The 12,476-nt window shown below is 40.1% G+C and overlaps 1 protein-coding gene across 3 annotated transcripts in view; it reads left to right on the forward strand.

Annotated features, from left to right (window-relative positions):
- LOC133544245 (SLAIN motif-containing protein 1-like) overlaps positions 1 to 12,476 on the forward strand; it is a 32,664-nt gene that overhangs the window by 5,978 nt on the left and 14,210 nt on the right. For 2 of the 3 annotated variants that reach the window (XM_061889401.1, XM_061889399.1), the window contains exons 2-5: positions 575 to 702; positions 3,532 to 3,672; positions 7,514 to 7,588; positions 8,379 to 8,531. In XM_061889401.1, the coding sequence (XP_061745385.1) occupies positions 575 to 702; positions 3,532 to 3,672; positions 7,514 to 7,588; positions 8,379 to 8,531 (497 nt within the window). The remainder of the gene's footprint in view (positions 1 to 574; positions 703 to 3,531; positions 3,673 to 7,513; positions 7,589 to 8,378; positions 8,532 to 12,476) is intronic. The other variant, XM_061889400.1, reaches the window with a different exon arrangement.

Consider the following 12,476-nt stretch of genomic DNA (forward strand, 5'->3'; position numbering starts at 1 on the left):
TTTATAGAAATTAATAAAAAATTATTCTGCGGCCCGGTGGTTGAGGACCACTGTTCTATATGTGATAGTTATTTGAATCACTATTACCATAATATGTTAGGTTAACATACCAGGCACCTTCTCAGTTGGTTATTTATGCCTCATATAACGTACACTTATTCAGCCTGTTGTTCACTATTCTTTATTTATTTTAAATTGCCTTTCAAATGTCTATTCTTGGTGTTGGGTTTTATCAGGTGAATTTCTCCCAAAAATGCGACTTATACTCCAGTGCGACATATATGTGTTTTTTTTCTTTCTTATGCATTTTCGGCCAATGCGACTTATACCCCCGAAAAATAAAATCCCTGCTTATAAAAGGTAAAAAATATCATATATAATTTTTTCTATTTTTTGTTTTTTTTAGTACAATTAAAACACGCATTCAGCATGATTCAACATCTGAAATAATTAAATGAGTTGTACTTGTATAGCGCTTTTCTACCTTCAAGGTAATTAAAAGTAAACTGGAAATTGTCACTTTCAAGGTGACAGTTTTTTGAGTGAACTTTGTGTGTTTGTGTGTGAGTCGCAGGTTGTACGTGTCGCCCAAAGAGTCCCGAATGAAGAGCTCCATAACGCCCCTGCAGTGGTGCCGGCATGTGCTGAACTCTCCAGAATGGGAGGTGATAAGGCGTTCATTGTGCCTCAGGCTCAAGTCAGGTGTGGTGGATTTATTTTTCCTATTATTTATTTGGGTATTTATTTTGATGATTTATTGTGCTGTGATTTGGGGTTCACGATACTCCAGTTTGTGAGACGGCGGCTTTGTCTTTTGTCCATCTGAGTGTGTCGGTGACGGGCGGTACCGATGAGCGAGCTGCCGCGTGTCTCAAAGACGTGTTTATATGCTCCATCAATAGTTTGTCTTCATGGCTGGTCTAAGGCCAGATTACATTTGGGAGCAGTTATGAGAATTTTTGTCACGTTTAAAAAAGTGGAAATAATTATTTACAAAGTTGCCAACAGTCCATGCTGCTATAGTAAGTATAGAGACAGAACATTCACACAACAAAACCAGACATAAAAGTACGATAATTAAATAAATAAATGTATACATGTCCATACTTGAGTTTGCAGTATTTCATCCACTACCAACCCTCTTCAGAACCGTTATGTTCACATGAAGAAAAGAGACCGCTGTTGGTAAAATATTAAAAAAAATACAACCTATTTTCCAGACGCTAAGCCTACGCTTTGAATGCTGCGGCTTATAAAATGGTGTGGCTAATTCTATAAACTTTTGAACAATTTCCCTTGTGGATCATCCATCCATCCATCCATCCAGCCATCTTCTTCCGCTTATCCGAGGTTGGGTCGCGGGGGCAGCAGCCTAAGCAGGGAAACCCAGACTTCCCCTCTCCCCAGCCACTTCGTCTAGCTCTTCCCGGGGGATCCCGAGGCATTCCCAGGCCAGCCGGGAGACATAGTCTTCCCAACGTGTCCTGGGTCTTCCCCGTGGCCTCCTACCGGTTGGACGTGCCCTAAACACCTCCCTAAGGAGGCGTTCGGTTGGCATCCTGACCAGATGCCCGAACCACCTCATCTGGCTCCTCTCGATGTGAAGGAGCAGCGGCTTTACTTTGAGCTCCTCCCATATGGCAGAGCTTCTCACCCTATCTCTAAGGGAGAGCCCCGCCACACGGCGGAGGAAACTCATTTCGGCCGCTTGTACCCGTGATCTTATCGTTTCGGTCATGACCCAAAGCTCATGACCATAGGTGAGGATGGGAACGTAGATCGACCGGTAAATTGAGAGCTTTGCCTTCCGGCTCAGCTCCTTCTTCACCACAACGGATCGATACAGCGTCCGTATTACTGAAGACGCCGCACCGATCCGCCTGTCGATCTCACGATCCACTCTTCCCCCACTCGTGAACAAGACTACTAGGTACTTGAACTCCTCCACTTGGGGCAGGGTCTCCTCCCCAACCCGGAGATGGCATTCCACCCTTTTCCGGGCGAGAACCATGGACTCGGACTTGGAGGTGCTGATTCTCATTCCGGCCGCTTCACACTCGGCTGCGAACCGATCCAGTGAGAGCTGAAGATCCCGGTCAGATGAAGCAGAGACCTAATCCTGCGGCCACCAAACCGGAACCCCTCAACGCCTTGACTGCGCCTAGAAACTCTATCCATAAAAGTTATGATCAATAAAGTCTATGTCTACTTGATGGATTTTTCTTCGCTAACGGCCATGTTGTTTTGTATTTACAAATAGTTTTTTTTGATAAAACACCCACTGACATTTAAAAGGTGCGGTATAGCTCGGTTGGTAGAGCGGCCGTGCCAGCAACTTGAGGGTTGCAGGTTCGATTCCCGCTTCCGCCATCCTAGTCACTGCCGTTGTGTCCTTGGGCAAGGCACTTTACCCACCTGCTCCCAGTGCCACCCACACTGGTTTAAATGTAACTTAGATATTGGGTTTCACTATGTAAAGCGCTTTGAGTCACTTGAGAAAAGCGCTATATAAATATAATTCACTTCACTTCACTACAAAAGTCTTATTGGTGAAATATTTTAAAAAACACGAAAAAAATACAACATATTTTCCAGACGCTTTTCCTACGCTTTGAATGCTGCGGCTTATAAAATGGTGTGGCTAATTTTTATAAACTTTTGAACAATTTCCCTTGTGGATCAATAAAGTCTAAGTCCAATAGATGGATTTTTCTTCGCTAACGGCCATGTTGTTTTGTATTTACAATTAGTTTTTTTGATAAAACATCCACAGACATTTAAAAGGTGTGTTACCATTTGCGTCCACTGCAGGCGCTGGGAGTTGAACGTCCACAGTATTTCCTTCTGTTTAGTTTTTTTGAACCGGAAGTACAAGTGTGGTTCTGTCTACTAGTCGTCCATAGCGTTTTTACTCGCATGGTTTCTTCATTCATCACTCCAAGCAATGTTTGTCCGTTTTTACAACATAGCTAAAACATTTCATACGTACCGTTACTAAAGAGTCACATGTTTGAGAGAAATGTTTTAATGCATATTTGTACGTGCTATCGCAATGTGATCAACCTAGCGTTGTTAGCTTTAGCTATTGAGCTAACAACAATTCAGTTTCACAAATTCCTCAGTAAATTGGGCAAAATGTCACTGTAGAGTTATTGAGTCTGTTAAGCTGATTGGAGAGCTAGCTTCCGCAGCTAGTGGGTCCATGACGATGACTTCTGTTTTGTCTGATCAGCTGTTTTACTGCCATGTTACAAACACAGTATTGGAACAATTGAGATATGAGAAATTTGGCCAGTCTTTTACATTTTTTTCCGGCCAAACTCTGACCAAAACCTTCCTCCTCTTGAAACCTGGAAATGCGATGTGCCAAGCGACAGCCTCTTAAATTTCAGTATTTGCGTTCCTACAACAAATGCTGTGCACGATACAACTTTTAAGTGTCGATATTCTGTCTGGTAAAGTAAACCTACCATACAAATATGAATTTCTAATGAGTTTAAGGGGTTTACTTACAAAATCTCTTTCTCAAAGCATCCACAGCTTCCTGTTGGCGCAGAACCCTATCCAGCCCCTGCCCTGCCTCTCCCTCTCCCCCTCCACCTCTGAGCAGAGCTGCAGGTGTATCACCCATTGGCACGTCCTGCTCCACCTTTAGGTCATCTGAGTTGCAAGGTAACCACACAGCATTAACACGAACGCACATTCATGTATTTGTTACCTTCTTGAGACCTCCGAAAAATGCCACCATTTCTATATGTAGAAAATGTTTTATTTCCAACATTAATAATACATACATACCAGGCAAGTATAAAAAAGGTAAGCTCTTAGTTATAATTTTTTAAAATCTTCATTATTTACTTCAAGTTATTACAGTATATTTGTGTGTGTGTGTGTGTGTATATATGTGTATATGTATGTATGTATGTATGTATGTATGTGTATATATATATATATATATATATATATATATATATATATATATATATACACACACATATATACACACACACACAGTGGGGCAAAAAAGTATTTAGTCAGCCACCGATTGTGCAAGTTCTCCCACTTAAAATGATGACAGAGGTCTGTAATTTTCATCATAGGTACACTTCAACTGTGAGAGACAGAATGTAGGAATTTTAAAGAATTTATTTGTAAATTACGGTGGAAAATAAGTATTTGGTCAACCATTCAAAGCTCTCACTGATGGAAGGAGGTTTTGGCTCAAAATCTCACGATACATGGCCGCATTCATTCTTTCCTCAACACGGATCAATCGTCCTGTCCCCTTCGCAGAAAAACAGCCCCAAAGCATGATGTTTCCACCCCCATGCTTCACAGTAGGTGTGGTGTTCTTGGGATGCAACTCAGTATTCTTCTTCCTCCAAACACCACGAGTTGAGTTTATACCAAAAAGTTCTATTTTGGTTTCATCCGACCACATGACATTCTCCCAATCCTCTGCTGTATCATCCATGTATCCATTTTGGTATAAACTCAACTTGTCGTGTTTGGAGGAAGAAGAATACTGAGTTGCATCCCAAGAACACCATACCTACTGTGAGGCATGGGGGTGGAAACATCATGCTTTGGGGCTGTTTTTCTGCTAAGGGGCCCAGACGATTGATCCGTGTTAAGGAAAGAATGAATGGGGCCATGTATCGTGAGATTTTGAGCCAAAGCCTCCTTCCATCAGTGAGAGCTTTGAATGGTTGACCAAATACTTATTTTCCACCATAATTTACAAATAAATTCTTTAAAATTCCTACAATGTTAATTCCTGGATATTTTTTTCTGTCTCTCACAGTTGAAGTGTACCTATGATGAAAATTACAGACATCTGTCATCATTTTAAGTGGGAGAACTTGCACAATCGGTGGCTGACTAAATACTTTTTTGACCCCACTGTGTGTGTATGTTTATATATATATATATATATATATATATATATATATATATATATATATATATATATATATATTTTTATTAATTTTGGCCAAAGGGGGTGCACTTCAATTCCTTACACACACTTGTTATTTCATATGTTGGCCAGAGGGGGAGCCCTTTTAAAAGCGACACACAGTCAATTTGAGAAATCCTTCCTTTTTTAGGACCACCCAATTATGATACATTTCACCACCAGGGGTACAAATGAGACATTCTCTATTAGATGCGATGGTTTGCAGTATCGGGACCATGATTTGTGTCCTAACTTGTTCACCGGTCCTCATATGGAAGCTACTTTTCCATGTTGATGTGTCAAGAAGTGTTGAAATACAAGAACACACACACAATTACGCAACAAAGGCTATGGTACCTCTGTTTCCTCAAGCAAAGATTGAATAAATGTTCTCTTAAAAAACAAAAAAAAAACGCAATATAAATCCAGTTAGTCTGTTCCAGAAACTCAAAAATATTAACACAATTTAATTTTCACGATTTTTTTTTTTTTGCGACTAACATGTGCTCCAATCACTCTATCACAAAAAAAATAAGAGTTGTAAAAATGATTGGAAACTCAAGACAGCCATGACGTTATGTTCTTTACAAGTGTATGTAAACTTTTGACCACGACTGTATGTAGTCTGCTCCTTTTCCTCGACTGGTGCACTAACATCATTTGGTTTATCTTATTTTTTTACATGTGTACCATAATCTACAAAGATTCAACGAATTGCTATTGCGACATCTAGTGGGCACATTTAGAACAGCAGCCTCTTTCATTGAAAAATGTGCTCATTTTATATTTCCTTTGGTCCCGATGACACGATGTCGGATATTTTCAAAAACAAACAGAACACTTTTCCACTTTGCGTCATTCCATCTTAGACGATCTCGGGCCCAGAGAAGCCGTCTGCGTTTCTGGATGTTGTTGATAAATGGCTTTCGCTTTGCAGAGTAGAGCTTTAAATTGCACTTACAGATGTAGCGACAAACTGTATTTAGTGACAGTGGTTTTCTGAAGTGTTCCTGAGCCCATGTGGTGATATCCTTTAGAGCAGGGGTGTCAAACTCAAATACAAAGTGGGCCAAAATTTTAAACTGAACAAATCCGCGGGCAAAGGTTGAACAAATTAAGCTTTTAATGGGGACCCAAACAAGTTTTGCATTGAATATTGAACAAGCAAGGCTTGAATAACTTTATAGTGACATGCAAAATCGATTTTCAAATAATAATAATAATAATTTAAAAATATCAATGGTATATTAAATAAAAAAAATTGAATGCCTCTTTCCTATTTGCAGCTTTCTGATGTAAATATCAACATTAACTTGGCGGGGTTTGGTGGTAGCGGGGGGTGTATATTGTAGCATCCCGGAAGAGTTAGTGCTGCAAAGGGTTCTGGGTATTTGTTCTGCTGTGTTTATGTTGTGTTACGGTGCGGATGTTCTCCCTAAATGTGGTTGTCATTCTTGTTTGGTGTGGGTTCACAGTGTGGTGCATATTTGTAACAGTGTTAAAGTTGTTTATACGGCCACCCTCTGTGTGACCTGTATGGCGGTTGACCAAGTATGCGTTGCATTCACTTGTTTGTGTGTAAAGTCCGCATATAGTATGTTTGTATGGAGAAAAAGCGGACAGGACAGGTTGTAGAGGACGTAGAATGCAGTGCCTTAAGGCACGTCCCCAATGATGTTGTTTGGGTGGAAATCGAGAGAAATTCGGGAGAATGGTTGCCCCGGGTGATTTTCGTCAATGGCACTGAAATTCGAGAGTCTCCCGGGAAAATCAGGAGGGTTGGTAAGTATGAGTATTAGTGGTGAATGTGGTGTTATAATACCGGCGGGCCAGCTCTAATGTTAATTTGATATTGCCTCAAGGGCCAAATTAAATTACACGGCGGGCCAAATTTGGCCCGCGGGCCAGAGTTTGACACCCATGCTTTAGAGGTTGATGTCTGCATTTGATACAGTGCCGTCTGAGGGATCGAAGGTCACGGTCATTCCATGTTTGTTTCCGGCCATGCCGCTTACGTGGAGTGATTTCTCCAGATTCTCTGAACCTTTTGATGATATTATGGACCGTAGATGTTGAAATCCCTAAATTTCTTGCAATTGCACTTTGAGAAACGTTGTTCTTAAACTGTTTGACTATTTGCTCACGCAGTTGTGGACAAAGGGGTGTACCTCGCCCCATCCTTTCTTGTGAAAGACTGAGCATTTTCTGGGAAGCTGTTTTTTTTTCCCCAATCATGGCACCCACCTGGTCCCAATTAGCCTGCACACCTGTGGGATGTTCCAAATAAGTGTTTGATGAGCATTCCTCAACTTTATCAGTATTTATTGCTGACTTCAAATTCTAAAGTTAATGATTTATCAGTTTGAACATCAAATATGTTGTCTTTGTAGCATATTCAACTGAATATGGGTTGAAAATGATTTGTAAAATATTGTATTTTGTTTATATTTACACTAAACACAATTTCCCAACTCATATGCAAACGAGGTTTGTACATCTCGACTCAGTTTTTGTCTTTTTTGTTTTATTCTAAATAACATTCTGTTGTCGTCTCAGCGTCTTCACCGCGCCGCCGTCAGAGTCCCGTTGCTAAGACAAGGACTCCCACCTTCATCCCCCACCTCACCCGAGGTATAATTCCTAATCCAAACGTGCAAGATGTCTAAAAATGCCTGTGATGTTTAATACATGTGAGTTTTACTAGATACAGTTGTTTTTCTATGCTTTGCAAATACATAAATAGGTATTACTCAATATGACTGTACACTGTAACACTCAATATGACAGTTATTTAAACATAACTCCTACACCACACATGAAAAATGGCTAATAATGCCTGAAATAATGCATCTTTGGGAGTTCTACTCGAAACATTTGCTTTTTTAAATCTTGCAAATGCAAAAAGTAGTTTTTTACTCAATATGACTATAATAGTCTTACAATCCTGAGATAATGCGAAAAAAGCAATAAAAATGTATTCAAACATAACTTCTAAACAACACATGCAAAATGGCTAATAATGCCTAGGATATGTATTTTTGGTAGTTGTACTAGAAAAATGATCTTTTGTGAGGTTTACAAAGACACAAGTTAGTTTTTTTTATTCAATATAACAGTGCAACTGTCATACAAAATATGAAAGGTTTATAATCATGACTCCAAAACCAAACATGAAATTTGTCTTGAAAAGCCTGAATTATTGAATTTATGTGAGTTTTACCGGAATCAGGTATTTTGGAAAGGTTCACAAAAACAAAAATCAACTCCACTTCTTCACTGCACAGAACTTAGTCTCAGTCCATTTTTTTTTATTATCCGCTCCTAAATTCTCAACGCTCAGTCTTTTCACCCCAAAAAAGTGAAGTGTTGTGTTTAAGTCGGAGCTAAGCAGCTTAACGAATCTCTCGATTTGTGTCGCCAGGCAGCAGCCTGCAGAGCCGGAGCCCCCGTCCACGGGTGGACTCTGACCCCACCCCTCCAAGGGTGGAGGACGACGACGACGACTCGGTCACTCACAGCTACAAACTGATGGACATAACCGACGTGCAGGTGGTGGCACGGCTGCAGGAGGAGAGTAAGTCACACCCAAAGCGATCACTTCAGGTTTTTGTGATTGTTAAAGTCTGCTTTCCGTTATGCCCCGCCCATTTTAACTGTAGACCTCAGAGCTCATCGCTACTTCAGCTTTATTAACCCCTTAAGGTGTGTGTGTGTGTGTGTGTGTGTGTGTGCGTGTTCTTGTGTTTCTCGCCTTCTTGAGACATCAACAGGGAATAGTATCTTCCATACAAGTGAAGTGAATTATATTTATATAGCGCTTTTCTCTAGTGACTCAAAGTGCTTTACATAGTGAAACCCAATATCTAAGTTACACTGGGAGCAGGTGGGTAAAGTGTCTTGCCCAAGGACACAACGGCAGGGACTAGGATGGCGGAAGCGGGAATCGAACCTGCAACCCTTTGAGTTGCTGGCACAGCCACTCTACCAACCGAGCTATGCCGCCCCGCAAGGACCGATGAACAAGTTAGGACATAAGTCACGGTCCCAATAGGGGGAAAAAAAACCATTGCATCTAATAGAGAATGTCTCACTTGCACCCCTGGTGGTGAAATCGATCAAAATAAAGGTAGTCCCAAAGTGCTTCCCCTTTGGTTAACATATGAAATAACAAGTGTGTGTAAGAAACTGGAATGTGACCCCTCTGGCTAAAATTATTAAAAAACATAAAATAAATATGTATATAGAGACGTATTGTGATAATTTGGAGTAAATAATGGAGATTAAAAACCAATTACAAACTAATGAGGAAATCGCCGCTTTCGCTGTCTGAATCGCTTTCGCTGCTGGTGGCCATGATTGTAAACAATGTTCAGATGTGAGGAGCTCCACAACCCGTGACATCACGCGCACATCGTCTGCTACTTCCGGTACAGGCAAGGCTTTTTTATTAGCGACCAAAAGTTGCAAACTTTATCCTCGATGTTCTCTACTAAATCCTTTCAGCAAAAATATGGCAATATCGCGAAATGATCAAATATGACACATAGAATGGACCTGCTATCACCGTTTGAATAAGAAAATCTCATTTCAGTAGGCCTTTAAAGCCACTGCCTTTAGCGTCTTCTACAACCTGTCGTCACGTCAGCCTTTCCATACAAATAGCATGCTAGCCCAGTCCCAAAATATATGGAACTTTTAAACTCACATAAGTGAATGCAAGGCATACTTGGTCAACAGCCATACTATTCACACTGAAGGTGGCCGCATAAACAACCTTAACACTGTTACAAATATGCGCCACACTGTGAACCCACACCTAACAAGAATGACAAACATTTCAGGAGAACATCCGCACCATAACACAACATAAACACAAAAGAACAAATACCCAGAACCCCTTGCAGCACTAACTTTTACCGGACACTACAATATACACCCCCCCCGCTAGCACCAAACCGAATTTGGAGGTCTCAAGGTTGGTAAGTATGCATTATGCAAATATAAAAAAGCTTGAAAAAATGTATTGGAAATTCACAAGAAAAAGGTCACAATATCAGAGGTAAAACTTAAAATTTTGGCAGAATTATAAAAGGTCGTAATTTCACAAGAAAAACTGAATACTTGTGCAATATTATGATAAAAAGTTGGATTTTTACTAAACAGTCGCAATTTTACAAAAAAATGTGTAGACTTTTTTTTTTTAATATATATATAAAATTGGGAACAATTTTATTTCTGTTTCTAGGATATTGCAATATTTTTTTCCGTGAAATTACTTGTCCAGGGTGTACCCCGCCTACCGCCCGAATGCAGCTGAGATGGGCTCCAGCGACCCCAAAATGGGGCAAGCGGTAGAAAAATGGATGGATGTATCATTACTTTTTAATGCAAAATGATGACATTTGTCGTATAAAATACTGACTTTTCTCAATATTGCCCATTGTTTTGTTCTCGTAAACCAGTGACATTTTGAGTAAAATTATGACTTTTGTCATCATTTTGCCAAAATTTTAAATTTTCCTCATAAAATTGTGACTTTTGTCAAGTAAAATGACAACTCTTTTCATAAATTTGCCGAAATGTTAAGCTTTTCTTGTAAAATTGCGACTTATCGAGTAAAATTCCAACTTATATCATAATGTTGCACACATGTTGAGTTTTTCTTGTAAAATTTTTACTTGCCTTGAGTAAAATTACGACTTTTCCTAAAATTGCCAAAATGTTAAGCTTTTCTTGTAAAATTGCGACTGTTGAGTAAAATTCCAACTTTTATCATAATATTGCACAAATATTCAGTTTTTCTTTTAAAATTACGACCTTTTATAATTCTGCCAAAATTTTAAGTTTTACTTGTGATATTGTGACCTTTTTCTTGTGAAATTCCTTTTTAATGCAAAATGATGACATTTGTCGTATAAAATACTGACTTTTCACAATATTGCCCATTGTTTTGTTCTCGTAAACCAGTGACATTTTGAGTAAAATTATGACTTTTGTCATACTTTTGCCAAGTAAATTTGCCAACATTTTTAATTTTCCTTATAAAATTGTGACTTTTGTCAAGTAAAATGACAACTCTTTTCATAAATTTGCCAAAATGTTAAGCTTTTCTTGTAAAATTGCGACTTATCGAGTAAAATTGCAACTTATATCATAATGTTGCACACATGTTGAGTTTTTCTTGTAAAATTTTTACTTGCCTTGAGTAAAATTACAACTTTTCCTAAAATTGCCAAAATGTTAAGCTTTTCTTGTAAAATTGCGACTGTTGTTGAGTAAAATTCCAACTTTTATCATATTGCACAAATATTCAGTTTTTCTTTTAAAATTACGACCTTTTATAATTCTGCCAAAATTTCAAGTTTTACTTGTGATATTGTGACCTTTTTCTTGTGAAATTCCAACACATTTTTACAAGCTTTATGTTTGCATAGTATGTACATATTATTAATGCATACTTGCCAACCTTGAGACCTCTGAATTCGGGAGGTGGGCGGGGTTTGGTGTTAGTGGGGGGGTGTGTAGTGTAGTAAAAAAAAAGGATGTGGAGGAGCAGCGGCTTTACTTTGAGTTCCCTCCGGATGGCAGAGCTTCAGCACCTCCAAGTCCGAGTCCATGGTTCTCGCCCGGAAAAGGGTGGAGTGCCATCTCCGGGTTGGGGAGGAGACCCTGCCCCAAGTGGAGGAGTTCAAGTACCTAGGAGTCTTGTTCACGAGTGAAGGAAGAGTGAATGGTGAGATCGACAGGCGGATCGGTGCGGCGTCTTCAGTAATGCGGACGTTGTACCGATCCGTTGTGGTGAAGAAGGAGCTGAGCCGGAAGGCAAAGCTCTCAATTTACCGGTCGATCTACGTTCCCATCCTCACCTATGGTCATGAGCTTTGGGTATTGATGTAAATATCAATCAATCAATCAATCAATGTTTACTTATATAGCCCTAAATCACTAGTGTCTCAAAGGGCTGCACAAACCACCACGACATCCTCGGTAGGCCCACATAAGGGCAAGGAAAACTCACACCCAGTGGGACATCGGTGACAATGATGACTATGAGAACCTTAGAGAGGAGGAAAGCAATGGATGTCGAGCGGGTCTAGCATGATACTGTGAAAGTTCAATCCACAATGGATCCAACACAGTCGCGAGAGTCCAGTCCAAAACGGATCCAACACAGCAGCGAGAGTCCTGTTCACAGCGGAGCCAGCAGGAAACCATCACAAGCGGAGGCGGATCAGCAGCGCAGAGATGTCCCCAGCCGATACACAGGCAAGCAGTACATGGCCACCGGATCGGACCGGACCCCCTCCACAAGGGAGAGTGGGACATAGAAGAAAAAGAAAAGAAACGGCAGATCAACTGGTCTAAAAAGGGAGTCTATTTAAAGGCTAGAGTATACAAATGAGTTTTAAGGTGAGACTTAAATGCTTCTACTGAGGTGGCATCTCGAACTGTTACCGGGAGGGCATTCCAGAGTACTGGAGCCCGAACGGAAAACGCTCTATAGAAATCTATATCTAGA

This window comes from Nerophis ophidion, linkage group LG27 (genome assembly GCF_033978795.1).
Source record: "Nerophis ophidion isolate RoL-2023_Sa linkage group LG27, RoL_Noph_v1.0, whole genome shotgun sequence".
NCBI lineage: Eukaryota > Metazoa > Chordata > Actinopteri > Syngnathiformes > Syngnathidae > Nerophis > Nerophis ophidion.